We start from the raw sequence: 27,923 nt of genomic DNA on the forward strand, positions 1-27,923 counted from the left end.
TGCCAGCGTCTCATCATGCGAGGGATACGCTTCCAGATGCGCTTTCCAGCCAGCCTGTGCTTTTCGTACAACAACCAGGACTACACGTCCAAGTGTCCACGCAAGGCTTGGGAGTTTGTGAAGGACTGGGACAAATGAAAAACTTGGTCAGGTACCACTCCGTCTCTTTCCCTGCTCTCTGTGGGATGGGCACATGAAGGCATATGTTGAACTAGTTTAGGGCGACTCAGCGGTCTCTGGTACATATTCTAAACTTCATACACCCGAACATTATACACGTTTCCTATACATCCATGAGCGCACACACACATTCACATTAGCTGGTTGTAGAACCCTGCATTACGCACATGCACACAATTACGCACGTAAATAGTCCCGTAGGCTACAGCCGAGCGCGCGCTCTGGCAGATACAGACACTCTTTATAATACACCCAGCTCTCACGTGTTATTTATATTCTGTTTTGAGAAAATAACGGGGTCAATACTTTGTTTTAAAACGGTCACTGCATTTCTTTTTTGTGTGAATAATCTAATGGACTGGATGAAGTCAAGGCTGACCTCAGTTTATTAAGATCTTGGCCCTTGATAACGTCTTCTTCAGTTCATGTGGTGTTTCTGCCATACATAATCTCTCCTTTTGACAACTGCCTGTTCTTTTTGAGTTGCATAATTAAGAGCTTTAAAATGCTGAGTCGCCCACCACCTTTTATCTTTATCTTTTCTTTTTATCGCCACACTAATAAGTTGTTGCCTCTAATGATTGTTTTTTTTTTGTGTAACACTGGAATGAGTAATAATTAGTATAGCCCTATACTGTTGGACAACTGTACTTTTCAAGGTGGTAGGTGGCGGGAGGGTGACAGAAGCTGATCTGGATCTTTAGGGGTAAGTTATGGGATCTAGATTTCTCTCCTGGTTTGGTGGAATGTTACTTCTCAGCTTCACGCACCCAAATGTGTTCACCATTTGTGATTTTGGTTGTGTTTTCTTTGGGAAAGTGTTCGATAGGCTCCAGCTGTCAGGCTTTGTTTTTGAGGGTAGTGTTTTGTGTTTTATTTTTTGTTATCCTGTTCCATTGTTTTCAGTTTTCTCATGTAATAAGATGTCCTCTCTCTCATGTAAGACTAGATCTTATCAGACCTCTCATCTTAGTTTGGGTTTTGTAAACCCATTTGCAAATATGCTTCCACCCATTTACCTTGTTAGTGGTTGTACTTATGAGTGATCTCAAAATTACCTCGCTAAATGTTAAAGGTTTAAACCATGTCGTCAAGCGCCAAAAGATTCTTACTTTACTAAAAAAGGAGAAGTGCCACATCGCCTTCTTACAGGAAACCCACCTGTCCGATCTGGAACATATTAAATTACGTAGAAATTGGGTTGGGCAAGTTTTTTATTCCTCCTTTAAATCCAACAGTCGAGGTGTGGCTATTCTCTTACATCGCAGCCTTCCTTTTACATTGGATAGAACAGTAACCGATAAAGAAGGGCGTTATGTGCTTATTTCCGGATACATCTATGGAGAGCACATTTTACTGGGTTGCATTTACGCCCCCAATATATATGAATCTACCTATTTTCCCAAACTTCTGGCAGACATGTCTGACTTTTCTACCTCCTTTACTTTGATAGGTGGTGACTTTAATTGTACCCCTGACTCTACTGTCGATCAATCTCCTCCTAGGCCTATTCCTTCTCGCAAAAGTCTTAAACTGACTGAATTTTGTACTGACTTGGACTTGAATGATGCATGGAGAGTTCTTAACCCAACAGGCCGGGACTATACCTTCTTCTCTAAGCCTCACCAGTCCTTCTCTAGAATTGATTTTTTCCTTTCTTCCAGGACACTCTTAGATAGAATTAAAGACTGTATTATAGGAAGTCAGACTATATCTGACCACGCCCCTATCAGCGTAACCATTGGTCCCCCGTATAAAGACCCCTCTTGTAGACACTGGCGCCTGAGCCCTTCCTTATTAAGCAGCCCACCCTTTGTTGATTTCCTTAGTAAAGAACTTAAACAATTCCTTGCTGAGAATAAATCACCTGAAGTGAGTTCTACTACTTTGTGGGAGGCGGCTAAGGCTTACCTTCGTGGGGCTATCATATCCTACACATCAGCACAAAAGAAAAAGGCTCTCAAAACCCAGTTAGAGTTGGAGAAGAAAATTAAGGAGTTGGAGGGAGAATTTAAAAGTTCTCCATTCAGGTCCATTGGGGAACAGTTGGATGCTACGCGTTCTGCTTTAAATCAACTGTTAACAAAGAATGCAGAGTCTTCAATATTTTTTGCAAAACATAGGCTCTATGAATCAGGTAATAAACCAGGTCGCCTGCTGGCCCGTCTGGCCAAGGGGGGGAGCGGTTCAACCTCAATATCGGCGCTCCAAGACACCAATGGAGTTAGATGTCACAAATCTACTGAAATAAATAAAATTATGAAGGTCTTTTATCAGAAATTATATTCATCAGATGGTCTCACCTCTGAGGAGACAAGGGGAAGATTCCTTGACAAAATAAAATTACCAACTCTCTCAGATGACCAAAAGGAAGGCTTATGCAAACCAATCACAGGGGAGGAGGTTCTGGAAACTATTCGGGTACTTAAAGGAGGGAAGGCGGCAGGGCCTGATGGGTACTGCCCAGAATTTTATAAAAAACTAGGGAATATCATAGTAAGCCCTCTTACAGACATGTATAGAGATTCTTTTGAAAATGGCTGCCTCCCCTCAACTCTTAATCTAGCTAATATCTCCCTTATTCTGAAGAAGGGCAAACCCCCCGACCTATGTGGCTCCTATAGGCCTGTTAGCCTTATCCCGGTAGAAAATACGTTGCTTACCAAACTACCTGCTAGGAGGTTAGAATTGCTTCTGCCCTGTATTATTAATCCTGACCAGACGGGTTTTGTTCATGGGCGCTACTCACATACAAACATTAGACGGCTGTTGAATATTATCCAATTTACTAACCATTTTAAAAAGAAGGCCTCGCCATTTCTTTAGATGCCGAAAAGGCGTTCGATAGAGTTGAGTGGCACTATCTATATGACGTCCTTGAGAGGTTTGGTTTGGGGGGGGATTTCCTTAAGTGGATCCAAACTATTTACCACTCCCCCACGGCCTGTATTATAACTAATGGTCTGCGCTCGGGCTCCTTCCCTTTGGAAAGGTCCACACGCCAGGGCTGCCCTCTAAGCCCTCTGCTCTTCGCCATCGCTCTCGAGCCGTTGGCAGAAGCCATTAGATGCCATGGAGATGTGACGGGTATAGCTGTCGAGGGTACCACTCACAAAATTGCGTTATATGCTGACGACATCCTTTTATTCCTTACCTCTCCTGAAACTTCTGTTCCCACCATCCTAGCAATAATAAACGAATTTAGCTATATCTCAGGCTACAAGATAAACTTTAGCAAATCCGAGGCTATGCCCATGGGCAGCTTCAGTGATACCAGCATGTTAGTAAATTTCCCTTTCAAGTGGTCCACTGCTGGTTTCACGTACCTAGGTCTAAAAATATCGCCAGATAACCACGACTTATGGAAATTTAACTTTGCCCCTGTACTTAATACAGTGAAACAAGATCTGATTCGGTGGCATGATCTTCCGCTTTCACTTATTGGTCGTGTTAGCCTGATAAAGATGAACGTACTCCCTCGACTTCTATACCCTCTACAAATGTTGCCACTGCGCATCTCCAAAAAAGTTAACAAAGACTTGGAGAGATCCTTTTCAAAATGTATTTGGCACGGTAAAAGGCCGAGACAAAAGTTTAGTTCTCTGCAGTTGCCCAAAGAAAAAGGTGGTTTAGCGGTACCCAACATGCTCTTTTACAACTGGGCCTGTCACATTCGTACTCTTTGGACTTGGTTACACTCATATCTTAGGCTCGAAACTTGTGTAGACTCTTGGGCGTGCTCCCCTGAGTCCCTGTGGAGTTTGGTGACATGTGGACCGGAAAAAATTAAAATGAACATTAAGAATAACCCTTTAATTATCAACTCTATTAAAGTGTGGCGGGAGATCTCCGATTACATGGATAGACGAGGTGTCAAATCCTAATCAGGAATTTTTACCAGGCTTGAGGCTTTCTTTATTCCACTCATGGCGTGACAAAGGGATTCATGTGATAGGGGACATGTTTGAGGTTAATACCTTAATGTCCTTTCAGCAGCTTCAAGACAAATTTAATCTCCCTAAAGATCACTTTTTTGCATATTTACAATTAAGGCATTTTGTTAATACACTTGTAAAGCCTACAGAGGACATTTCCATCTATAGTGAGGCAGAAAAGTTTATCCGTGAGCAGAAGGGTTTTAAGCACGGAATATCCCGTTTCTATTCTGTACTTTACTCTCAGGATAAATATGACACGACCAAATTATCACGCAAATGGGAGGGTGACCTGGGTAATGACTACAATGAGGAAGACTGGCGGGAAGCAGTGCACCTGGTGCAATCAACCTTCACTTGCAACAGGCTTGCGGAGATTCAATATAAAATATTACATAGGCTCCATATAGCCCCTGTTACCCTCCACAAAATATCTCGAACCATCTCTCCCATTTGCGGTAAGTGTAACACAGACCTTGGGTCCCATTACCATTAATTTTTGGTGTGCAATCGGATTGCTAGATACTGGAATCACGTAGCCCGAGAACTGAGCGGGATCTTTAAGACTACAATAAGAAAGGATCCAGGGTTATTTTTACTGGGTTTGCCCTCTAAAGTAGTTTCTCTCTCGAGAAATCAGTACAAATTGCTGGACAAACTTCTACTCCTTGCTCGTAAATGCATCCTGCTAAAATGGGTGAAAGACACTCCACCCACAGTAACTTTCTGGTACAGGGAGATCTTCAACGTACTGCCACATGAAAGGATGAGTGCAGTCCTTAGGGGTGTTGAGGGCTCATTTATTAAGATCTGGAACCCTGTCCTGGACTATATACCATCAGAGCTCAAACACACTCTGTTGAAGGGCCAATACCCTTCAGGGTGGAAGCAAATTATGCCTAGTGCCACGTAAAACATAAAATATATTCTAGGATCACCGTTTACCATTCATGAGAGTCTGAGGACAATATACTTTACTCTATGAGATACTATCTGCCATTCTTATTGTCTTCTTTTTTTCTTTTTCTTTTTTTCTTTCTTTTTTTATGTATTTATTTTTATGTATGGGTATGTAGGTATATGTGTATGTGTATGTATATGTATATGTAGGTATGTATGTGTATATATATATATATATATATATATATATATATATATTTATTTTACGGTCAGTTTAACCACTGTTATTTATGTAAAATGTCCCTTTTCACCCATTTTTATAATTCATTTATTTTTATTTATTGGTTTTGGGGGAGGGTGGGGGGGTCTGACTGTATAGAATAACTGTTGAACATAACATTGCTGTGAGCCTTCTGTTCTGAAAATAATAAAAATATGTTGAAAAAAAAAAAAAAGCAGCGAGTGTTTCCCAAATTGAAAGGACTTAATAAAGGCAACACAAGAAGTGGAAAAAAAAAAAAAAAGAGTTCTGGCTTGGTCCGAGCTTTTTAACATTAACTGAAGGCAGAACTGAAACTTTTTAACTGAAGGGAGGATTTTACTTTTCACATGACAAGAAAACAAATGAGATGGTTTAGTTTGACCACCTTTTACATTCTCTCTCTCTTGTGTGGTTTTCTGCTTTCTCTAATAAGAAAGGTCTTAACATGTTATTTGTATGTATATATATAAATACAGTATAGACTGTATATATACAGTATATATTCTTTTATTGATAGACTTGGCAGATCCACTCCACTCAGCTATTCTTCCGGCTGCACGCTGCACTGGTTTTCCCCTGTTAAAACCTGTTGCACTGAAATCTGCCCGGCAACTGATGACATTATAACAGTCAGGAAATTCTGTGGCTCCTCAGTATCTTTCTAACTAGATGCAATGTGCTGTAGGTTATACTGTACCTACAGTAATAAATACCCAAATACATACTTTATGTCATTAATATAGCTGTGATAACAACATTTTGTGCAGCCTTTGGTTTTTAATATATATATATTTTTAAAGTCATATCATTAACTGCTAGCCCTCTGTGACCTCCAAAGGTTAACTTCACAAACAGATCCTCATAGATGATTTACCTTTTTTCATTAACACTTATATACCTCCACGGGTAAAACCTGTGTGTCTGAGTTCTGCACGGAAACAGATGAGCTATTTTGTCAAAATGTATATTTGTTCGTGTTGCATTACCGACCTGTATTATACTTTAAACTATAATAAACCATATTTAAATATACTAAAGTACTATTAAGTGATATAACACAGTTCAGTATACATATGGATATGTTAGTAGGATACTGTAACATCTTTTGATCTGTTTTGACACATTAATATATTGTAATGTTTAGCTGATCTTCTAAAGGGTTGTGGGATGTTTGAAGCTTCTCAGCACACTGATAGAAATGTTCTTGTAAATATTTCCTGCTAGTATTTTTGGGACAAGAGACGATTTCTCTCTTAGTTTTATAAACGTAAAGAAATTGAACAGCGATGCTCAAAATCCCGTCTTGTGTTGGGTTAAGTAGATGAACGTTGAATGAAGTTGCTCTGCTGTTTCACTCCTTTTGTACTGTTTTGCTTTTCAATAAAATCCCCAATATTCCAAAGTTCTATCTTTTTGTGATTCCATATATATGCTCACACATCTGTGACTGTAGCTACAATAATATGAATATTGTAGCTGTGGGCGTCAATATTTGATTTCTATCACAGAGACATCATTATTTTAACCAAAGGAAATGTAAAATAGATCAAGAATAGAAGATATGACAATATGTTTTCATTTGTTTTATAAACACAGACATGAAACTCTCCAGATAACACTAATGATCTGGAACAGGCAGAAGCAGTGAGTCCCAATGAACCTACCCACAATGCAACTTGATTAACTCCTTTTTAATGTCTCTCTGCTGAACCCTGCTGTTTTTTATTTCTGGTAGGCTATGAGGCCTTTTCAGGACTCAGTAACGGGGTTAGAGCTCCTCCACTGGCCACAAACAGCACAACCCTCTGGAGCATTTCTCGTAAATCCCCTGATGAGTCTGTTAGGTTTCGTTTCTGTGTTGTGTGACAGAGATCCAGCATGATCTGCATATTGTGGCATACACAGTAACATGGTTGTTATTTTGGTCCCTGCCAGGCCATCGCAGCTTCTTGTCTTCTTCGTTTTGCCACATTCCTCTGGTGTTGAAGAAACAACATCAAACATGATCATCAGTAAAACTTCAATGATGTGAGACTGAATAATACATAAAGTGTGAACAATTGGCTTTAAATCTACAAGAAACTGCACCTAAAGGAAAATAACCCTTGTATCTGGTGAATATATCAAAAGGAAATGAGTTGTATTTATCTTTTTCTTTAAAAAGTTGCATGTTAAAAGCACATAAAAACACCCGAGTATTGCTCTCTGGATATGAGGGCCATGACCTTGATGTGTTGTATTAAATAGAGTGATGGTTGGTAAAACACAGTTTGTATGTGTAGACTGTATGTGTGAGTGTTCTGGTCCATTCATTGTTTCTGTTTTACTTGTCCTCATCTGACCTCTGTTCTCACAGACGGGATTCTACTCCTGAAAGGTTGTAGCCTCACATTAAACTGTTTGTCATATCTCACAGGTGCTTCATTTCATCATTCCAATTTTTCACGACTTTATCAATCAGTTTCTTCCTAATGCCTTCATATCATTGTTTTCTGTTTTAATTAGTGCTTTTTAAAAAAAATACCAGTATTCCACCTGCAGTTTTAAGAGATTGAACTAAATTATTTATTGAGTTCTAAAATAATATATACATATATATATATAATAAAACATTTTTTTTCTTCAGATGACATTAATTACATAATTTTTAATAAAATGTCTGAAGCATTTTATGGGTTCAAACACCTGTCCCACAACTGTCATATTATGAAGTGATATTAATGACTCTATATACATTATGTGCTGCTGTTTGTCTCCTGTTCTGTAGTTTTTCTGTCAATATATAGTGTCACTTCCCACTGAAAACCTGTGTTGTTCAATCTCACCTAGTAACTCATGATGAGTCATGACGCACAGCCAATGTGGAGTTTTCTAATGGTCAGAATGAAGCTGCTGCGCATGTTGGAAGGAACCAGAAGAAGACGGAGAAGGAGAGGAGTAACATCGTGGTGAATTTCTCTTCTCGGTGTTTCTTTATGTGAATAAAATGAGGAAAGTTATTTTGCTGCTGTGCCTCTGCCACGCTGCATCCGCAGGTAAGATTTACTAACAACGTTTAGTAGTTATAATAACTTTACTGTAAGTCACTTTGAAGAGCTTCATTAACAACAGTTATTTATAATAATTGAGATTCATTCACTCATAATTTTTCATCAGGTAATAATAATATATTGTAGTCATATATTTAACCTAGATCTTATTGTACACGTTGTTTAACCCCATGTTCTAGATACTTACATTTTATTGTCTTTTTACATGTTTATTTATTTTATGATTGTATATTATCTGTAGTGGGTGGTGTATCTGTATTGTCTGTTATATTGTGTTTTATGGTATTTTGAAGTATATTTTTGTAGGAGCCATGTATTTCTTTGTGGTATTGTATTTGTGTAATATGCCTCCAGGCACTAGGGGGTGTAAGAGAGTCGCTTTTTAAGTTGTTAGAGCTCACAGTAATAATGAAACAAGGTGCTTTGGAGCTTTGCATATTGTATGTCTAAACAACATTTACCAATTAGCAGCCAGTAGCAGCTAAAAGTGTTGGACTTTAGTCACCATAGTTTTCTTAAAAATTTGCTTCTTGTCCTCTGGGAATTGGTACTAATGTAAAAAAAAATTAGAAAAAGATTTGAAAAATTCCATTTCAAAAACTTAATTAATTATTAATTATTTAAGAAAAATAATATTATTCACAGATATTTAACACAGAGCATTTCTGCCTAGATAAAATAACGTATAATAATATATCTATACAGGGAATGATGGTTCAAAATTAAGATTTAAAATAAATAAATAAATATATAAAATAATGTAAATAACCAAAAGCAAAAATAAATAAATAAATAAAACAAAAATAAAATATAAATAAAGAAATAAAGAATAAAAAAGCCAGCAAACACATAATTAGTAAAATAAAACATACATACAGATTAATTAATTTAACATTTTGCATAGGAAAAGATATAAATAAATGATATTTAGAGAATAATTAGACAACACAGAAAAACACACATAATCAATAACAACCTACTGAACATTCATATCATCATCTATTTATTGTCTTCAGTGATATAATATTTCATATAGTATATTATTCTATCTAATAATGCTTTAACGTAGTACCTCCATACTGAGTTGTGTTGGTTGGGTCAGATTACATCACACTGATAGTTCCATTGACTGTACTATATCATGCTGTTTAGTAGAGCTACACTGATAAATCACACCTCCATATTATTTGCTGATATCAGCTTATTGCAGATATATGGTATCGGTGTATATATCGGCTGATAAGTAACAAGAAACTGAAGTGCAGAAATGCCAAACTGAGTTTGAGCTCATTCATAAACAGTGTCTCCATCACATAGTTTGTCCTCCAGAGAGCACCAGTTCATTTGTAAACTGTGAAATGTCCCACTGAGTTCTACTGGTCACAAAACAACAACAACTAAGGAATCTGTATCAAGTTTGTCTGTTTATGTTCTGTGTCTCTATTCAAAATACTGTCGGCCCATATGTTGAATATTGATATCAGTGTCGGCCTCAAAAATCCAGCATCGGTCGGGCGATGCTGTTTAAGGATTTGATGTATTAACAGAATCACATTTATTCTTGGACAGATTTGTTAAACATCTTTCAGTGCAGAATATTTAAAGTTCAGCTTAACACAGAAATATGAGCTAGATGCATTCAGACAGGAGAGGACAGCAGAGGACAGTAGAGGACAGGAGAGGACAGTAGAGGACAGCAGGGGACAGCAGGGGACAGCAGAGGACAGTAGAGGACAGCAGAGGACAGTAGAGGACAGTAGAGGACAGGAGAGGACAGGAGAGTAGAGGACAGTAGCGGACAGCAGAGGACAGCAGAGGACAGTAGAGGACAGCAGAGGACAGCAGAGGACAGTAGAGGACAGCAGAGGACAGTAGAGGACAGGAGAGTAGAGGACAGTAGCGGACAGGAGAGGACAGCAGAGGACAGCAGAGGACAGCAGAGGACAGCAGAGGACAGTAGAGGACAGTAGAGGACAGGAGAGGACAGGAGAGTAGAGGACAGTAGCGGACAGAAGAGGACAGTAGAGGACAGGAGAGTAGAGGACAGTAGCGGACAGAAGAGGACAGCAGAGGACAGTAGAGGACAGTAGAGGACAACAGAGGACAGCAGAGGACAGTAGAGGACAGTAGGGGACAGCAGAGGACAGTAGAGGACAGCAGAGGACAGTAGAGGACAGCAGAGGACAGCAGAGGACAGTAGAGGACAGCAGAGGATAGTAGAGGACAGCAGAGGACAGTAGAGGACAGCAGAGGACAGCAGAAGACAGTAGAGGACAGTGGAGGACAGCGGAGGACAGCGGAGGACAGTAGAGGACAGCAGAGGACAGCAGAGGACAGTAGAGGACAGCAGAGGACAGTAGTGGACAGCAGAGGACAGCAGAGGACAGCAGAGGACAGCAGAGGACAGTAGAGGACAGCAGAGGATAGTAGAGGACAGCAGAGGACAGTAGAGGACAGTAGAGGACAGCAGAGGACAGCAGAAGACAGTAGAGGACAGTAGAGGACAGCGGAGGACAGCGGAGGACAGTAGAGGACAGCAGAGGACAGTAGAGGACAGCAGAGGACAGTAGAGGACAGCAGAGGACAGCAGAGGACAGTAGAGGAGAGCAGAGGACAGCAGAGGACAGCAGAGGACAGCAGAGTAGAGGACAGTAGAGGACAGCAGAGTAGAGGACAGTAGAGACAGACTTCAAACTAATGTGATAATGAGGAGTGTGAACTACTAATGATGCATCCTGAAGAATAAATGACTCCACTAACTGGAAACTAAACTGGACTTTCTCTTCACATTGAGATATCCAGCACTAGATACAAATAAATCAATAAATGATGTCTGTTTTTACAAACTGCTTTCTATCAATGAATGTCAGCTACACAACTGTATGACCTAAATATGAGACTCCTTTTATATTTTATTTCAGAATTAAAACAGTTTTCAAGACTAAATCATCAGAAATATTAAAGAGTGTCTGGAACTAAATATATTTATATATTTATTGACTACACAGAGATTATTAGGATGTCTTGTAGTTCTTTTTGATTCTGTGTGCAGAGAAATAACGTTGTTCAGTGATTTATAAAAGTATGATATAAAAACTGAAATCATGACGTTAACTTTCTCTTCCAGTGATTCACTCTCTGAAGTATTTCTACACTGCGTCTACTGGAGTCCCAAACTTCCCAGAGTTTGTGATTGTTGGGTTGGTTGATGAAGTTCAGATAGATAACTGTGACAGTAACACCAGGAGAGCAGAACCCAAACAGGACTGGATGAACAAAGTCACAGAGAAGGATCCTCAGTACTGGGAGAGACAGACTGGGATCTGTATGGGTTCCCAGCAGATCTTCAAAGTCAGCATTGACAATCTAAAGCAGCGCTTCAACCAAACTGGAGGTTTGTTCATGTTTCACTTTCTACTGATAAAATGTTGTTTATATTTTCATCCTGTATTTTAGTGAACAGATGTTACCACACACACAGTGTTTCTGTCCATCCCATAATAACCAGCAGAGATGATGAACCCTTTGTCTCCACTAGATTAGATCAGAATCAGTCTACTGAACTGCCCACAGTGAGTTGGTCCATAAGAACTCTGCTGCAGGAACCTGTTTATCACAACAGTTTTACAACCCACAGCTGATAGAGGAACATTACTGCCTGCTGGTTTCTTAAAGTACGGAGCAGGACTGTAAACGGGCCGCAGGCTGCTTCTGCTGGGTCCTCATATGAGAGGAGGAGCAGGAGGTTTTAATAATACTTTTATCATTTAATAATATTTTAATTTAATTATAATTTAATACAATTTATAGTGTAAACAATTTATTGATTTATTCATAGTCATGACATAATCAATAATCACAAGAATAATAACTTTTATCCTTAAATATATGTTAAAACTACAGATTAGATTAGATTACCTTTATAAGACCACAGTGTGTCTATGATACAGTATTTAATTTTTAATTTATCAAACATGTTCTAGTTCAGATTTCTCGATATTAGAATTTGCTGCTTTTCTCAGTTTAATATCATTTTATATTAAATCCTGTTCAGTGTTGTTCAGACAAAAGAATCAATTTGAAGATTTCACTTTAGACTCTGAGAACTTGTGACGGGCATCTTCACTATTTTCTGACATTTTAAAATAAGTAAATGTTTAATCTATTAATCCAATAATAATTGATGATGAAAAGAATAATGAGTTTCAGCCCTAACTATACAGTAGAACTCCAGATTAGATTAGATTAACTCTACTGTACTGACCACAGTGTGTTGGTCCATCCCAGCAGGCAGCATCAAGACAACATCTGCAGGTGGAAACAGCTGTTGGTTGTCTTGAATGACTGACTGATGGATGGACCAATCAGGACACACAGACTGCCTCCCAGTCTCCATAATGGTCCTGATGGTCTCTGCCTTATTGTGACCAGTTGTAGTAACACAGTGCTGTCCTGGCTGAGCAGCTGGAGTCTAGTGACTCATCCTGGACTGAAAGTGTCCTTCAGTGGAAGCTTCTAGAGCCTCAGGACAGTCTGGTCTGGAGTTTGTCACAGGAAGAGGATGTTGTTGGACTGATCCACTGGCTGCAGGGTCTCAGTGGGTGTAAGGTTCAGTCCAGGATCAGGTTTAATGTGAGTCTGCTAGTCAGGACTCTGTTCCTGCAGCTCACATGAAGCCACAGCACCTTCAGCAGTGGAGAGAAACTGTTGGTCTCAGTGGAGGCACTGTGTCTCTGTGGTAAAAAGAGGATCTGAACTGTGTTAGGATGTCACTCTGTTTCCCAGCAGTCTCTGCCTCTCTGTCTCTCTCCAAGACGTCCACACTGTCCACATGATGATTGGCTGTAAGTGTCTTTCATGGAGCCAATAACAGCAGGAGGTGTAGATCCTCTGTCTTGGTGTCTGTGGATCAGTGTGTCTCTGTGGTAAAGATGTGATATCAACTGATAATAGATGACTGGGCTGTGATCTCACTCTGGTTTAATGCCGTCTCTGTCTCTCTCTCTCAGATGTCCACATTTACCAGTGGATGTACGGCTGTGAATGGGACGATGAGACTGATGAGGTTAAAGGTTATGATCAGTATGGTTATGATGGAGAAGACTTCATATCATTGGACCTGAAGACAGAGACATGGGTCGCTCCAAAACAACAGGCTGTCATCACCAAACACAAGTGGGATAATGACAAAGCTTGGATAGCAGGGATTAAACACTACTTCACCCAGGAGTGTCCTGAGTGGGTGAAGAAGTATGTGAACTATGGGAGGAGCGTTCTGCTGAGAACAGGTAGAATCACATGACCTGAACAATCTTCATATGTCTCCTCTGTTTCTAAGCAACAGTAACATTACAGTACATGTCACCAACATACAGAGACCCACTGCGTCTCTCTTTACACACATTTCTCTTTCTTTCATTTCCTCTCACCTCTCTCACACTTTGGTATCGACACCAAATAACGTCCCATTGCTCACAGACTACTTGACCAGTAATGAGAATAGTTTGATCCCTGAACAGATACAGGTGTCTGCTAACAAGTTATATCTAGTTGTTTTAGAGCTAAACCCGAACGTGAAAGACACAATTTAGATAAATGTACAAGGAGTGCATTTTCCCTAAATTCTGCCTCCCCGGGTCGGTTGGGACATCTTGTTCTGGACTAAACAAATATCATTTAAATTGAATAAATGCAGTCTAAATATTAACACCTTATATTTAAAAAGTCTCTGTCCCTACTGTCCCCCTGTCCCAACCGACCCCGCTCTCCCCTATGTGTTACGAAGGCATTTAAAACACATCAAACAGGAATGCTAATATTAATATGCAGTAACTAATAACACTGTTGTCTTTACTCTCCAGAGCTTCCCTCAGTGTCTCTCCTCCAGAAGACTCCCTCCTCTCCAGTCAGCTGCCACGCTACAGGTTTCTACCCTGACAGAGCCACACTGTTTTGGAGGAAAGATGGAGAGGAGCTTCATGAGGACGTGGACCTCGGAGAGATCCTCCCCAACCACGATGGAACCTTCCAGATGAATGTTGACCTGAAACTTTCATCAGATGAAGATCGGACAAAGTACGACTGTGTGTTTCAGCTCTCTGGTGTGACGGACGACCTCGTCACCAAACTGGCCAAAGTCAGGAGCAACGGAGGTGAGACTGAGATCAGGAGTGATGGAGATGGCAAACACACATTTAGTTCACTGTCACCTTTGTAAATACATTTTAGATTTTAGATGCTATAAAGCCTTGTGTAACTGTTTTAATGTGTAGCCACAGTTCAGAGATTCGAGGCGCCTGCTTCATGTGTTCAGGTTGTGACTATTTGTTGTTGTTTTGTGCTCAACAGAGAAAGAGAAGCCCACTGACATGACCGGCCCCATCATCGCTGCAGTGGTTGTTCTTGCTCTCGTCCTCATCGCTGTGATTGGAGTCGTCATTTATAAAAAGAAGAACGGTGAGAAACCCAAACAGAAACATCGTCTCATGTCTTTTCCTCTCTGTTTTGATTTTAGACTTTTAAGTTGATGCTTTTATCCAAACTAATTTCACTTCCCAGCACATCTAAATGTGTTTGAACCAGCAGTCAGTGCTGTAAGGCTCAGAGCCACAGTTTGATGATAATATGACTATAGCATGATGATGTAAGGGAGAGGTGATGGAAGATAAATGATGTCAAACAAAAGGTAGAAGGGATTTATTGATGAGTTTGAGTGAGTAGAAGAGCGGGTCATCACTGGAAACATTAAAGGAGACAAAGTCTGACATCTTCAACTGTGACAACATCAATAATTAGTCTTGTCTTTTGATTTCAGCCAAACGCCCTCCATCTCGTAAGTACAACTTGTTTTTATTCTATTTCCTCTGAGCTGAATCTCTGTAGATTAAAAAGAGTTAGTGTATTTTGTGCTGAAGGACTTCTTCCTGCAGTGTTTGCTGAGGACTAACAATGTGTTTCTGACCTTACAGCTGTAAACAACGCTGAGGTCTTGGAGGAACTGAATCCAGGATCCTAAATGATGAACACACCAGCCTGCACACAGTGAGTTGCTTCATATGGGACATGAAGCATTCACACCTGTTGTTAAACAAAGCTGCCTTAAACTCTGTGCAGAAGGAGCTTCTGTGATTGTTTCTTTATCCGCTGTAAAACTTCTGTGACACGTTGTAGCTGGAAAGAACATCTTTGAGTTTTTCCACAACAAAGGTGAAACTGTTTAATATGACGTGAAGTGAGATTATTAAGAGAAAGACGGAGATGCTTTCAGAAAGCTTCACATCAGCAGCTCAGATAAACTGTCTGTAGATTAAAAACTCAAATATTAACCTTTAGAAAAACAGAGACACCAAATTATTAAAATGGTGTCGAACCAAATTAAAATAAACGATTTATACTAACAACATGTTAACACTTCAATGACTGAATCATGGATATCTGAGGTCTACATGAGGCTGTAAATATGTGCTTTTGTTGAACTGAACTCTACAAACATTTATGGTCAATAGTTTTGTTTTTTCTATTTTATATATTTCTATTTTCTTTCTGCCTCTTTAGGTTTATGGATACATTCTGCACTGGATCAAGGAGCGGTGCCACATTCTCCTCCGTCAACTGGGAATTCATTGGTTATTCTTCATTCATATCATAAACTGGTAGAATCAGGGTTGGGAATTTATTTGTAGATGCTCATTGATTAGAATACAAAGAAATTAGAAAAACAAATACAAATATTATCAAACATAAATGGTGACATTAAATTATTTGGATTATTTAGTTAAAAAAAAAAGTGTAATTTCCTCTGATCAAATATTAGTTTAAATGTTGGTAAATCAAATGAGGATGATTATTTTTGGAGAGAAGTAAAACAATGAAAGCATCACAGAACTCTTCATACATAATAAAGACTAAACAATAAATCCACCATAGTTACAGTTTGATGCTTCTGCTGTTGGGGTTTTCTGCTTAGTGGTAACACAAATGTTAATTTACAGATATAGACACCATAGAAATATTTCTATGATAGACACACACACACATCCACGTACACTCGGGTCTGTCAATATGATGATATATACCTTGAGATAACAGATAGTCAATACTGCTAATCAATCAGCAGCATCCAGTGATGATCCCCTATGCACACACACACACGCACACACACACACACACACACACACACACACACACACACACACACACACACACACACACAATAGAAACATCAGTTCAACATTTATTATCCAGTTGTGTAAATAGTTTGTTTGATTATTTCTTTAAAGGGACTGTTTGTAAGAATCAGAAATGTCTTGTTAACAGCGACACCTGTGGCCATCGAGCCCTGTTGCCCGCGCTCGCTCTTGTGCTCGCTCTACATAGACATGAACGAGCATCGCTCAAAACAGTGAGGAGACACCGGAGTTTTGGCAAGCAGAAGAGCAGAATACAGCAGAGACTCCGGTCCTGGAGACCAAAGCTACGGTCTCCCCGCGTCCTCCGACCGCGGCCAACACTGTTTAACAGACGGGCTTCACTAGATACAACTCCGTGTAGTTTGTGTTGGAGTCTGAGTCTGAACAGCGTAGACACACGCGAGCGCACATGGGACACCGACCGGCAATGATTTATACGTGTAAGAAGTTACAAACATTCCCTTTAAAAACTGATAAATTTTTCAGATCTTGTTTTTCCAAAGCAAATAATAATCCATGTATTTGAGGTTTTTCTTAATTAATCAGGAGTGTGTTGTTGTTTCATAATATCTGTTGATCTGTTTTGACACATTAATATATTGTAATGTTAGCTGAGCTTCTAAAAGGGTTGTGGGATGTTTGAAGCTTCTCAGCACACTGATAGAAATGTTCTTGTAAGTATAAACAGCGATGCTCAAAATCACGTCTAGCGGTCAGCAACCTGCGGCTCTTTAGCCCCTCTCCAGAGGCTTTGACAACAAAAATATATATATGGAAATTAATAACAGTTATTTTTTAACGTCATTGTTTTAGACCTAAAGTGTGTCTTACATTCTCTTATTGTAAAAAAAGTAGCCTATACACTGAATACAAATTGTCATCACTTCAATCAACTAAAACGTGCATCATAGCCTATGTATGTATGTCTTCGGCCCGGCGCCTTATCCTCTAATTTTGCTGAACCTTAATAGCTCAATAGGCTCGCTGTCGATTCCAAATCCCAAAGAAGAAAAGTCTCTGAGTAATTTAATAGTGCGCGGACAGATTCAACAATAAAACAGTAATATTGAAAGACATTTTCAGAAGAAGCTCACTGCATCTGCTGAATATATTCCAGCAGGAGCTTCCAGCCAAATGTCCTGCGTCTCTTTTGGACTTGTGTCCTCACTGCATTAGACTTAACAGTCTGTGTTTCCTTTGATAGTAAAGGTTGCTGACCCCTGGGTGAACTAGATGAACATGAATGAAGTTGCTCTGCTGTTTTACTCCTTTTGTACTGTTTTGCTTTTCAATAAATTGGCCAATATTACAAATGTGTGTGTCTTTGTGTGATTCCAGTGGCTGATTGTAGCTACACCTATCTGAATAGTATTCATTATATAGTCACAGAGACTAAATGAACGTGTCTCTGACCTGTAGATGTTAAACTAAAGAGCAGGAAGAGGAAGGAGGATTTTACTTTTCACATGACAAGAAAACAAATGAGATGATTTAGTTTGACCACCTTTTACATTCTCTCTCTCTCTTGTGTGGTTTTCTGCTTTCTCTAATAAGAAAGGTCTTAACATGTTATTTGTATGTATATATAAATACAGTATATACTGTATATATACGGTATATATTCTTTTATTGATAGACTTGGCAGATCCACTCCACTCAGCTATTCTTCCGGCTGCACGCTGCACTGGTTTTCCCCTGTTAAAACCTGTTGCACTGAAATCTGCCCGGCAACTGATGACATTACAACAGTCAGGAAATTCTGTGGCTCCTCAGTATCTTTCTAACTAGATGCAATGTGCTGTAGGTTATACTGTACCTACAGTAATAAATACCCCAAATACATACTTTATGTCATTAATATAGCTGTGATAACAACATTTTGTGCAGCCTTTGGTTTTTAATATTTTTTTCTAAAGTCATATCATTAACTGCTAGCCCTCTGTTCACAAACAGATGAAGTACTTATACTTATATACCTCCACGGGTAAAACCTGTGTGTCTGAGTTCTGCACGGAAACAGATGAGCTATTTTTGTCAAAATTTATATTTTTTTGTGTTGCATTACCTACCTGTATTATACTTTAAACTATAAATTATATAATAAACCATACTTAAATATACTGAAGTGATATAACACAGTTCTGTATTAATATGGATATGTTAGTAGGATACTGTAACATCAGTTATCAGAAATACGACAGCTTTAGAAATCTCCCCCAACAGGTTTAGTCATGGAAATGAGGTTTGGCACTTCCTGTATGTTTGCAGTCACATTTCACCAGACGCCCAGCGATGATAAAAACAAAGTCTGTAACGATCAGACGATGCATCGAGAATGTTTCTCCCATAAATATAAAAATAAAATATATAAAAAAACACATAGATTTACCTCACATTGAAAATGTGATGACACGATCATATTGAATAACTATGTGGTTGACAGTAAACAAGGATTTTACATTTAACACCATCACCCACATCATGTCAACATATTTTTACTACAAATTCTCCTGATTTTTCAGTGACATGCTGCATCATCATCATGAATCCTGTCCACTTTATATCAAACAGGACGTATCAGTTCAGGTTAATCATTACAGGACAGAGCAGTGGGCTGAACAAACGTCTTTATTTGGAGCTGTGTGTTGTGTTGCTGAGATTATTTTAACAAAACCACAAAACAATACACGGAACCATGTAAGAATCAACATACACAGTTACCTGCATTACATCATATTTAAAGAACAATAACCATATAAAGATGTTAACGATCTAATAACAGTTTGATTCTACAAAGTTTAGGTTCGTCTGTCCCGGAAAGAAACGGTTCTTTAGCATTCCATGTTCTGATATTTCATTGATCCAATATAAGAAATGGACCACACACTCTGCTGGGAGACAAAGTGGGGTCATTCATTTCTAAAATCAACTATTTCAATATATCTTTAAAATAAATGTATTGTAAAAACGTTGCATCATCTTGGAAACAAGCGCTTTATTGGGTCGAGTGCTGAGGTTGATCTGGGTTCAGGGGTCAAACTCAGAACATTCCCTTCCTGTAGCGGTGGATCAACTCTGATACGTCATCCTTACACACCTTTATCCAGCCGTCCTCCTGCATGTGGTACACTAGACACACACACACACACACACACACACACACACACACACACACACACAGATGAGTACACATATTCACACATATTCACACAAATGTACACATAAACACACAAAGACAAAAATGACAATTTACCCTTTTCAAGTGCTCACAGTACGACGGAGTATTAGGGCCACATTGAGGGAAAAGTGGCAAAAGTGAGCATGGCTCACTTACCCCCGCACACTGCTTGACCCCTACTAAAGTAGGGCCAAAGGTTTTGCCCTTTTGGAACTAATGGAATTAATGAGCATTAACTAATTAACTAATGGGCACCCTGGACTTCTAACCCGCAAAAGGCACAACTAGACCAAACTGTCAACCATCAGACCAAAGTTGAAGTTCCAAAGTTAAATAGTTTCCGATTTCTGCTCCAGAAACTAAAGTGTGACACGCGAACGGGCGGAAGTACGGAAGGAGGGATGGATGGAAGGTAAAGACATACTATTTCAAGAAAAAAAAGTCGTAATATTACGAGAATAAAGTCATAACTTTATGAGAAAAAAAATATTTCCTCCATCAGGTCCGTGCTGTTCTTTCTTTGCAATAAACGCAGAATCTTTTCCAGGTCCTGATCCTGATGATAATGTGCTGCTGATGTGCCAAAAGATGAAGTATTTGGTTATTTGTGAAACCTAAACTAAAGTAGAACTTCACAAGATGCTCCACGTTCCTCATTTTCACACACGCTGCTCTATTTGCCCTCTAAAATAACACGTAAAACTACTACTTTATAATATTATGACTTTATTCTCATAATACTACGCCTTTATTCTCTTAAACTTCTGTCTTTATTCTCATTATTTTACAACTTTTTTTCTCGTAAACGTATGACTTTATTCTCGTAATATTAGATTTATTTTTTTCCCTCAATGTGGCCCTAATACTCCAGCTTTATACATTCATGACTGTACAACATTCAGTCTATGATTCGTCGTGTCCGGGTGCTACGGCTGATTCCCTGTCGAAGCTTCCCCACAACGCATTCGGTAAAGCGGATGAGCTACAGGCAGTTTAAGTCTTACACATCAGTCATGTCTTTCTTTAATAAATCGTTAAGCTCGTCTTGTTGGTGGTGTGGTCCTTGCTAGTGAAAGAGCAGTTGAGGATGATGGGAATGTCATTAGCTTTGAAGGTTTGATGATGGTGACAGATGAAAAGTCAGAGGATCACCGGTACATGAATGTCTGAACCAAATGTCATCGTAGTCCATCCTAAAAGTTGTTGAGATATTTAACTGAAAACCAAAATGTGAACCTCACAGTGGAGCTCGAGGATTCATCCGATGGGGACCATGAATGTCTGTACAACATTTCATGGCGATCCATCCAATAGTTGTTAAGATGTCAGTCCGGACCAAAGAGGACGGACTGACCCTCTGTAACCATACCGATGGTGCGGCCAAACAGAGATAAAAGATATGCTTAAATGCTAAATCAAAAAAACAAAGCCGAGGAGCATTCTCAGAGTATACTCACTGTTGACCGACCCTCCAGAGTAGGCGTCCCTGTGCGTGGCGTGAGCGATGCCCCGACGGCCCAGTTCGTACGCCTCCTCCACCGTCATGTCCTCCCGGTAACCGCTGTCCACCACGCCGTAGGCGTAACTGTTGCCACAGCCGGTAGAGAACATACGGCCAGACAGACGCGTCCCGTTGTCATCCACATAGTACAGCCCAGGGCCCTGGAGAGCACAGTTTGGGTCATTAATCTGTATAGTCTGCAGGGAAATGATCATTTTAATTTACATTATTTTACCAGACAACTAGATTAAGAGACCAAAGCTACGGTCTCCGACCGCGGCCAACACTGTTTAACAGACGGGCTTCACTAGATACAACTCCGTGTAGTTTGTGTTGGAGTCTGAGTCTGAACAGCGTAGACACACGCGAGCGCACATGGGACACCGACCGGCAATGATTTATACGTGTAAGAAGTTACAAACATTCCCTTTAAAAACTGATAAATTTTTCAGATCTTGTTTTTCCAAAGCAAATAATAATCCATGTATTTGAGGTTTTTCTTAATTAATCAGGAGTGTGTTGTTGTTTCATAATATCTGTTGATCTGTTTTGACACATTAATATATTGTAATGTTTAGCTGAGCTTCTAAAAGGGTTGTGGGATGTTTGAAGCTTCTCAGCACACTGATAGAAATGTTCTTGTAAGTATAAACAGCGATGCTCAAAATCACGTCTAGCGGTCAGCAACCTGCGGCTCTTTAGCCCCTCTCCAGAGGCTTTGACAACAAAAATATATATATGGAAATTAATAACAGTTATTTTTTAACGTCATTGTTTTAGACCTAAAGTGTGTCTTACATTCTCTTATTGTAAAAAAAGTAGCCTATACACTGAATACAAATTGTCATCACTTCGATCAACTAAAACGTGCGTCATAGCCTATGTATGTGTGTCTTCGGCCCGGCGCCTTATCCTCTAATTTTGCTGAACCTTAATAGCTCAATAGGCTCGCTGTCGATTCCAAATCCCAAAGAAGAAAAGTCTCTGAGTAATTTAATAGTGCGCGGACAGATTCAACAATAAAACAGTAATATTGAAAGACATTTTCAGAAGAAGCTCACTGCATCTGCTGAATATATTCCAGCAGGAGCTTCCAGCCAAATGTCCTGCGTCTCTTTTGGACTTGTGTCCTCACTGCATTAGACTTAACAGTCTGTGTTTCCTTTGATAGTAAAGGTTGCTGACCCCTGGGTGAACTAGATGAACATGAATGAAGTTGCTCTGCTGTTTTACTCCTTTTGTACTGTTTTGCTTTTCAATAAATTGGCCAATATTACAAATGCGTGTGTCTTTGTGTGATTCCAGTGGCTGATTGTAGCTACACCTATCTGAATAGTATTCACTATATAGTCACAGAGACTAAATGAACGTGTCTCTGACCTGTAGATGTTAAACTAAAGAGCAGGAAGAGGAAGGAGGATTTTACTTTTCACATGACAAGAAAACAAATGAGATGATTTAGTTTGACCACCTTTTACATTCTCTCTCTCTCTTGTGTGGTTTTCTGCTTTCTCTAATAAGAAAGGTCTTAACATGTTATTTGTATGTATATATAAATACAGTATATACTGTATATATACGGTATATATTCTTTTATTGATAGACTTGGCAGATCCACTCCACTCAGCTATTCTTCCGGCTGCACCCTGCACTGGTTTTCCCCTGTTAAAACCTGTTGCACTGAAATCTGCCCGGCAACTGATGACATTACAACAGTCAGGAAATTCTGTGGCTCCTCAGTATCTTTCTAACTAGATGCAATGTGCTGTAGGTTATACTGTACCTACAGTAATAAATACCCCAAATACATACTTTATGTCATTAATATAGCTGTGATAACAACATTTTGTGCAGCCTTTGGTTTTTAATATTTTTTTCTAAAGTCATATCATTAACTGCTAGCCCTCTGTGACCTCCAAAGGTTAACTTCACAAACAGATCCTCATAGATGATTTACCTTTTTTCATTAACACTTATATACCTCCACGGGTAAAACCTGTGTGTCTGAGTTCTGCACGGAAACAGATGAGCTATTTTTGTCAAAATTTATATTTTTTGTGTTGCATTACCGACCTGTATTATACTTTAAACTATAAATTATATAATAAACCATACTTAAATATACTGAAGTGATATAACACAGTTCTGTATTAATATGGATATGTTAGTAGGATACTGTAACATCAGTTATCAGAAATACGACAGCTTTAGAAATCTCCCCCAACAGGTTTAGTCATGGAAATGAGGTTTGGCACTTCCTGTATGTTTGCAGTCACATTTCACCAGACGCCCAGCGATGATAAAAACAAAGTCTGTAACGATCAGACGATGCATCGAGAATGTTTCTCCCATAAATATAAAAATAAAATATATAAAAAAACACATAGATTTACCTCACATTGAAAATGTGATGACACGATCATATTGAATAACTATGTGGTTGACAGTAAACAAGGATTTTATATTTAACACCATCACCCACATCATGTCAACATATTTTTACTACAAATTCTCCTGATTTTTCAGTGACATGCTGCATCATCATCATGAATCCTGTCCACTTTATATCAAACAGGACGTATCAGTTCAGGTTAATCATTACAGGACAGAGCAGTGGGCTGAACAAACGTCTTTATTTGAAGCTGTGTGTTGTGTTGCTGAGATTATTTTAACAAAACCACAAAACAATACACGGAACCATGTAAGAATGTAAGAATCAACATACACAGTTACCTGCATTACATCATATTTAAAGAACAATAACCATATAAAGATGTTAACGATCTAATAACAGTTTGATTCTACAAAGTTTAGGTTCGTCTGTCCCGGAAAGAAACGGTTCTTTAGCATTCCATGTTCTGATATTTCATTGATCCAATATAAGAAATGGACCACACACTCTGCTGGGAGACAAAGTGGGGTCATTCATTTCTAAAATCAACTATTTCAATATATCTTTAAAATAAATGTATTGTAAAAACGTTGCATCATCTTGGAAACAAGCGCTTTATTGGGTCGAGTGCTGAGGTTGATCTGGGTTCAGGGGTCAAACTCAGAACATTCCCTTCCTGTAGCGGTGGATCAACTCTGATACGTCATCCTTACACACCTTTATCCAGCCGTCCTCCTGCATGTGGTACACTAGACACACACACACACACACACACACACACACACAGACACACACACACACACACACACACACACACACACACACACACACACACACACAGATGAGTACACATATTCACACATATTCACACAAATGTACAGATAAACACACAAAGACAAAAATGACAATTTACCCTTTTCAAGTGCTCCCAGTACGACGGAGTATTAGGGCCACATTGAGGGAAAAGTGGCAAAAGTGAGCATGACTCACTTACCCCCGCACACTGCTTGACCCCTACTAAAGTAGGGCCAAAGGTTTTGCCCTTTTGGAACTAATGGAATTAATGAGCATTAATTAATTAACTAATGGGCACCCTGGACTTCTAACCCGCAAAAGGCACAACTAGACCAAACTGTCAACCATCAGACCAAAGTTGAAGTTCCAAAGTTAAATAGTTTCCGATTTCTGCTCCAGAAACTAAAGTGTGACACGCGAACGGGCGGAAGTACGGAAGGAGGGATGGATGGAAGGTAAAGTCATACTATTTCAAGAAAAAAAAGTCGTAATATTACGAGAATAAAGTCATAACTTTATGAGAAAAAAAATATTTCCTCCATCAGGTCTGTGCGGTTCTTTCTTTGCAATAAATGCAGTTTCTTTTCCAGGTCCTGATCCTGATGATAATGTGCTGCTGATGTGCCAAAAGATGAAGTATTTGGTTATTTGTGAAACCTAAACTAAAGTAGAACTTCACAAGATGCTCCACGTTCCTCATTTTCACACACGCTGCTCTATTTGCCCTCTAAAATAACACGTAAAACTACTACTTTATAATATTATGACTTTATTCTCATAATACTACGCCTTTATTCTCTTAAACTTCTGTCTTTATTCTCATTATTTTACAACTTTTTTTCTCGTAAACGTATGACTTTATTCTCGTAATATTAGATTTATTTTTTTCCCTCAATGTGGCCCTAATACTCCAGCGTTATACATTCATGACTGTACAACATTCAGTCTATGATTCGTCGTGTCCGGGTGCTACGGCTGATTCCCTGTCGAAGCTTCCCCACAACGCATTCGGTAAAGCGGATGAGCTACAGGCAGTTTAAGTCTTACACATCAGTCATGTCTTTCTTTAATAAATCGTTAAGCTCGTCTTGTTGGTGGTGTGGTCCTTGCTAGTGAAAGAGCAGTTGAGGATGATGGGAATGTCATTAGCTTTGAAGGTTTGATGATGGTGACAGATGAAAAGTCAGAGGATCACCGGTACATGAATGTCTGAACCAAATGTCATCGTAGTCCATCCTAAAAGTTGTTGAGATATTTAACTGAAAACCAAAATGTGAACCTCACAGTGGAGCTCGAGGATTCATCCGATGGGGACCATGAATGTCTGTACAACATTTCATGGCAATCCATCCAATAGTTGTTAAGATGTCAGTCCGGACCAAAGAGGACGGACTGACCCACTGTAACCATACCGATGGTGCGGCCAAACAGAGATAAAAGATATGCTTAAATGCTAAATCAAAAAAACAAAGCCGAGGAGCATTCTCAGAGTATACTCACTGTTGACCGACCCTCCAGAGTAGGCGTCCCTGTGCGTGGCGTGAGCGATGCCCCGACGGCCCAGTTCGTACGCCTCCTCCACCGTCATGTCCTCCCGGTAACCGCTGTCCACCACGCCGTAGGCGTAACTGTTGCCACAGCCGGTAGAGAACATACAGCCAGACAGACGCGTCCCGTTGTCATCCACATAGTACAGCCCAGGACCCTGGAGAGCACAGTTTGGGTCATTAATCAGTATAGTCTGCAGGGAAATGATCATTTTAATTTACATTATTTTACCAGACAACTAGATTAAGAGACCAAAGCTACGGTCTCCGACCGCGGCCAACACTGTTTAACAGACGGGCTTCACTAGATACAACTCCGTGTAGTTTGTGTTGGAGTCTGAGTCTGAACAGCGTAGACACACGCGAGCGCGCATGGGACACCGACCCGCAAAGATTTATACGTGTAAGAAGTTACAAACAGTCCCTTTAAAAACTGATACATTTTGAAGATCTTGTTTTTCCAAAGCAAATAATAATCCATGTATTTGAGGTTTTTCTTAATTAATCAGGAGTGTGTTGTTGTTTCATAATATCTGTTGATCTGTTTTGACACATTAATATATTGTAATGTTAGCTGAGCTTCTAAAAGGGTTGTGGGATGTTTGAAGCTTCTCAGCACACTGATAGAAATGTTCTTGTAAATATAAACAGCGATGCTCAAAATCACGTCTTGTGTTGGGTTAAGTCAGCGGTCAGCAACCTGCAGCTCTTTAGCCCCTCTCCAGTGGCTTTGACAACAAAATATATATGGAAATTAATAACAGTTATTTTTTAACATCATTGTTGTAGACCTAAAATGTGTCTTACATTCTCCAATTGTAAAAAAAAATTGTCATCACTTCAATCAACTAAAACGTGCGTCATAGTCTATGTATGTATGTCTTCAGCCCGGCACCTTATCCTCTAATTTTGCTGAATCTTAATAGCTCAATAGGCTCGCTGTCGATTCCAAATCCCAAAGAAGAAAAGTCTCTGAGTAATTTAATAGTGCGCGGACAGATTCAACAATAAAACAGTAATATTGAAAGACATTTTCAGAAGAAGCTCACTGCATCTGCTGAATATATTCCAGCAGGAGCTTCCAGCCAAATGTCCTGCGTCTCTTTTGGACTTGTGTCCTCACTGCATTAGACTTAACAGTCTGTGTTTCCTTTGATAGTAAAGGTTGCTGACCCCTGGGTGAACTAGATGAACGTGAATCAAGTTGCTCTGCTGTTTTACTCCTTTTGTACTGTTTTGCTTTTCAATAAATTGGCCAATATTACAAATGCGTGTGTCTTTGTGTGATTCCAGTGGCTGACTACAACCGTCTGAATATTGCCTGAGTATTCACTATATAGTCACAGAGACTAAATGAACGTGTCTCTGACCTGTAGATGTTAAACTAAAGAGCAGGAAGAGACTAATTATTTGGGCAAACCTGGGATTCTTCACAGATAACTGAAGACAAGGCAGCTTTATCTGTAGAGCACATTTCAGCAACAGAGCAATTCAAAGTGCTTTACACAAACATTCAAGAACATTGTGACAAAGTGCAAAAGAACATTAAGACATAATTAAAACAGTCATAAACACGTTAAAGATTAGAAAATAAAAACAAGCTAAAGATAAAAGCTAAAATAGAGAATAACACACAAGAGTAAAAGCTCTAGTGCAGTATAAGATCATTATCTGGTTTAATAAAAGGCAGCAGCAAACAGGAGAGTTTGAAGCTGTGATTTAAAAGAACTCAGAGTTGAAGGTCCTGCAGGTTTCTGGGAGCTTGTTCCAGATATTTGGTGCATAAAAACTGAACGCTGCTTCTGCATGTTTAGTTGTGACTCTGGGGACACTAAGCAGACCTGATCCAGATGACCTGAGAGGTCTGGATGGTTCAGAACACAGCAGAAGATCAGACATGTATTTTGGCCCTAAACCATTTAGTGCTTTGTAAACCAGCAGCAGTGTTTTGAAATCAGTTCTCTGAGAGACAGGGAGCCGGTGTAGAGACCTCA

The 27,923-nt window shown here is 39.4% G+C and overlaps 3 protein-coding genes and 3 long non-coding RNA genes across 11 annotated transcripts in view; 2 read left to right on the forward strand and 4 right to left on the reverse strand.

The window, feature by feature from the left end:
- LOC141754403 (class I histocompatibility antigen, F10 alpha chain-like) overlaps nucleotides 1-16,546 on the forward strand; it is a 40,766-nt gene extending 24,220 nt beyond the window's left edge. Inside the window, exons 1-8 of one of the 5 annotated variants that reach the window (XM_074613452.1) lie at nucleotides 8,175-8,312; nucleotides 11,455-11,721; nucleotides 13,337-13,615; nucleotides 14,189-14,479; nucleotides 14,676-14,783; nucleotides 15,142-15,159; nucleotides 15,296-15,368; nucleotides 15,882-16,546. In XM_074613452.1, the coding sequence (XP_074469553.1) occupies nucleotides 8,264-8,312; nucleotides 11,455-11,721; nucleotides 13,337-13,615; nucleotides 14,189-14,479; nucleotides 14,676-14,783; nucleotides 15,142-15,159; nucleotides 15,296-15,342 (1,059 nt within the window). In that variant the 5' untranslated portion in view covers nucleotides 8,175-8,263 and the 3' untranslated portion in view covers nucleotides 15,343-15,368; nucleotides 15,882-16,546. Of the gene's footprint in view, nucleotides 1-8,174; nucleotides 8,313-11,454; nucleotides 11,722-13,336; nucleotides 13,616-14,188; nucleotides 14,480-14,675; nucleotides 14,784-15,141; nucleotides 15,160-15,295; nucleotides 15,435-15,632 lie in introns of those variants that run through there. The other 4 variants (XM_074613455.1, XR_012590625.1, XM_074613453.1 and 1 more) reach the window with 4 other exon arrangements.
- Nucleotides 1-17,824, reverse strand: part of LOC141754428 (uncharacterized) — a 35,074-nt gene extending 17,250 nt beyond the window's left edge. The window contains exon 1 of the long non-coding RNA XR_012590642.1: nucleotides 17,238-17,824. This is a non-coding gene — a long non-coding RNA (uncharacterized LOC141754428). The remainder of the gene's footprint in view (nucleotides 1-17,237) is intronic.
- Nucleotides 6,396-6,679, forward strand: LOC141754427 (uncharacterized). The gene is made up of 2 exons (XR_012590641.1): nucleotides 6,396-6,477; nucleotides 6,551-6,679. It is a non-coding gene; the product is annotated as an uncharacterized LOC141754427 (long non-coding RNA).
- On the reverse strand, nucleotides 16,107-16,909 carry LOC141754422 (uncharacterized). Its single transcript, XR_012590636.1, has 2 exons — nucleotides 16,503-16,909; nucleotides 16,107-16,460 (listed from the first exon to the last, which is right to left on the reverse strand). It is a non-coding gene; the product is annotated as an uncharacterized LOC141754422 (long non-coding RNA).
- Nucleotides 17,825-19,126: 1,302 nt separating the features above from the next.
- Nucleotides 19,127-21,449, reverse strand: LOC141754416 (proteasome subunit beta type-8-like). The gene is made up of 2 exons (XM_074613473.1): nucleotides 21,152-21,449; nucleotides 19,127-19,645 (listed from the first exon to the last, which is right to left on the reverse strand). Exons 1-2 carry the CDS (start codon nucleotides 21,408-21,410, stop codon nucleotides 19,557-19,559), a joined length of 348 nt encoding a protein of 115 aa, XP_074469574.1. The 5' UTR covers nucleotides 21,411-21,449; the 3' UTR covers nucleotides 19,127-19,556.
- A 2,633-nt stretch (nucleotides 21,450-24,082) lies between these two features.
- LOC141754417 (proteasome subunit beta type-8-like) lies at nucleotides 24,083-26,234 on the reverse strand. 2 transcript variants are annotated; one of them, XR_012590632.1, is made up of 3 exons: nucleotides 26,162-26,178; nucleotides 25,883-26,087; nucleotides 24,084-24,336 (listed from the first exon to the last, which is right to left on the reverse strand). XR_012590632.1 is itself a non-coding variant. In XM_074613474.1 (2 exons), exons 1-2 carry the CDS (start codon nucleotides 26,139-26,141, stop codon nucleotides 24,248-24,250), a joined length of 348 nt encoding a protein of 115 aa, XP_074469575.1. In that variant the 5' UTR covers nucleotides 26,142-26,234; the 3' UTR covers nucleotides 24,083-24,247. The 2 variants fall into 2 exon arrangements, 1 of the variants encoding a protein (XP_074469575.1); XM_074613474.1 differs by having other exon boundaries at nucleotides 24,083-24,336; nucleotides 25,883-26,234.
- Between the last annotated feature and the right edge of the window lie 1,689 nt (nucleotides 26,235-27,923).

The sequence above is a fragment of the Sebastes fasciatus genome, chromosome 17, assembly GCF_043250625.1.
Source record: "Sebastes fasciatus isolate fSebFas1 chromosome 17, fSebFas1.pri, whole genome shotgun sequence".
In the NCBI taxonomy this organism is placed as follows: Eukaryota; Metazoa; Chordata; class Actinopteri; order Perciformes; family Sebastidae; genus Sebastes; species Sebastes fasciatus.

Bases quoted from the DNA above. Each gene is read 5' to 3' on its own strand.
- LOC141754417 (XM_074613474.1), bottom strand. From the start codon at position 26,141: ATGATCATTTCCCTGCAGACTATACTGATTAATGACCCAAACTGTGCT. The intron at 24,337-25,882 runs GTGAGTATACTC...GTGTGTGTCTAG, and splicing joins CTCTGGAGGGTCGGTCAACA to TGTACCACATGCAGGAGGAC.
- LOC141754416 (XM_074613473.1), bottom strand. From the start codon at position 21,410: ATGATCATTTCCCTGCAGACTATACAGATTAATGACCCAAACTGTGCT. The intron at 19,646-21,151 runs GTGAGTATACTC...GTGTGTGTCTAG, and splicing joins CTCTGGAGGGTCGGTCAACA to TGTACCACATGCAGGAGGAC.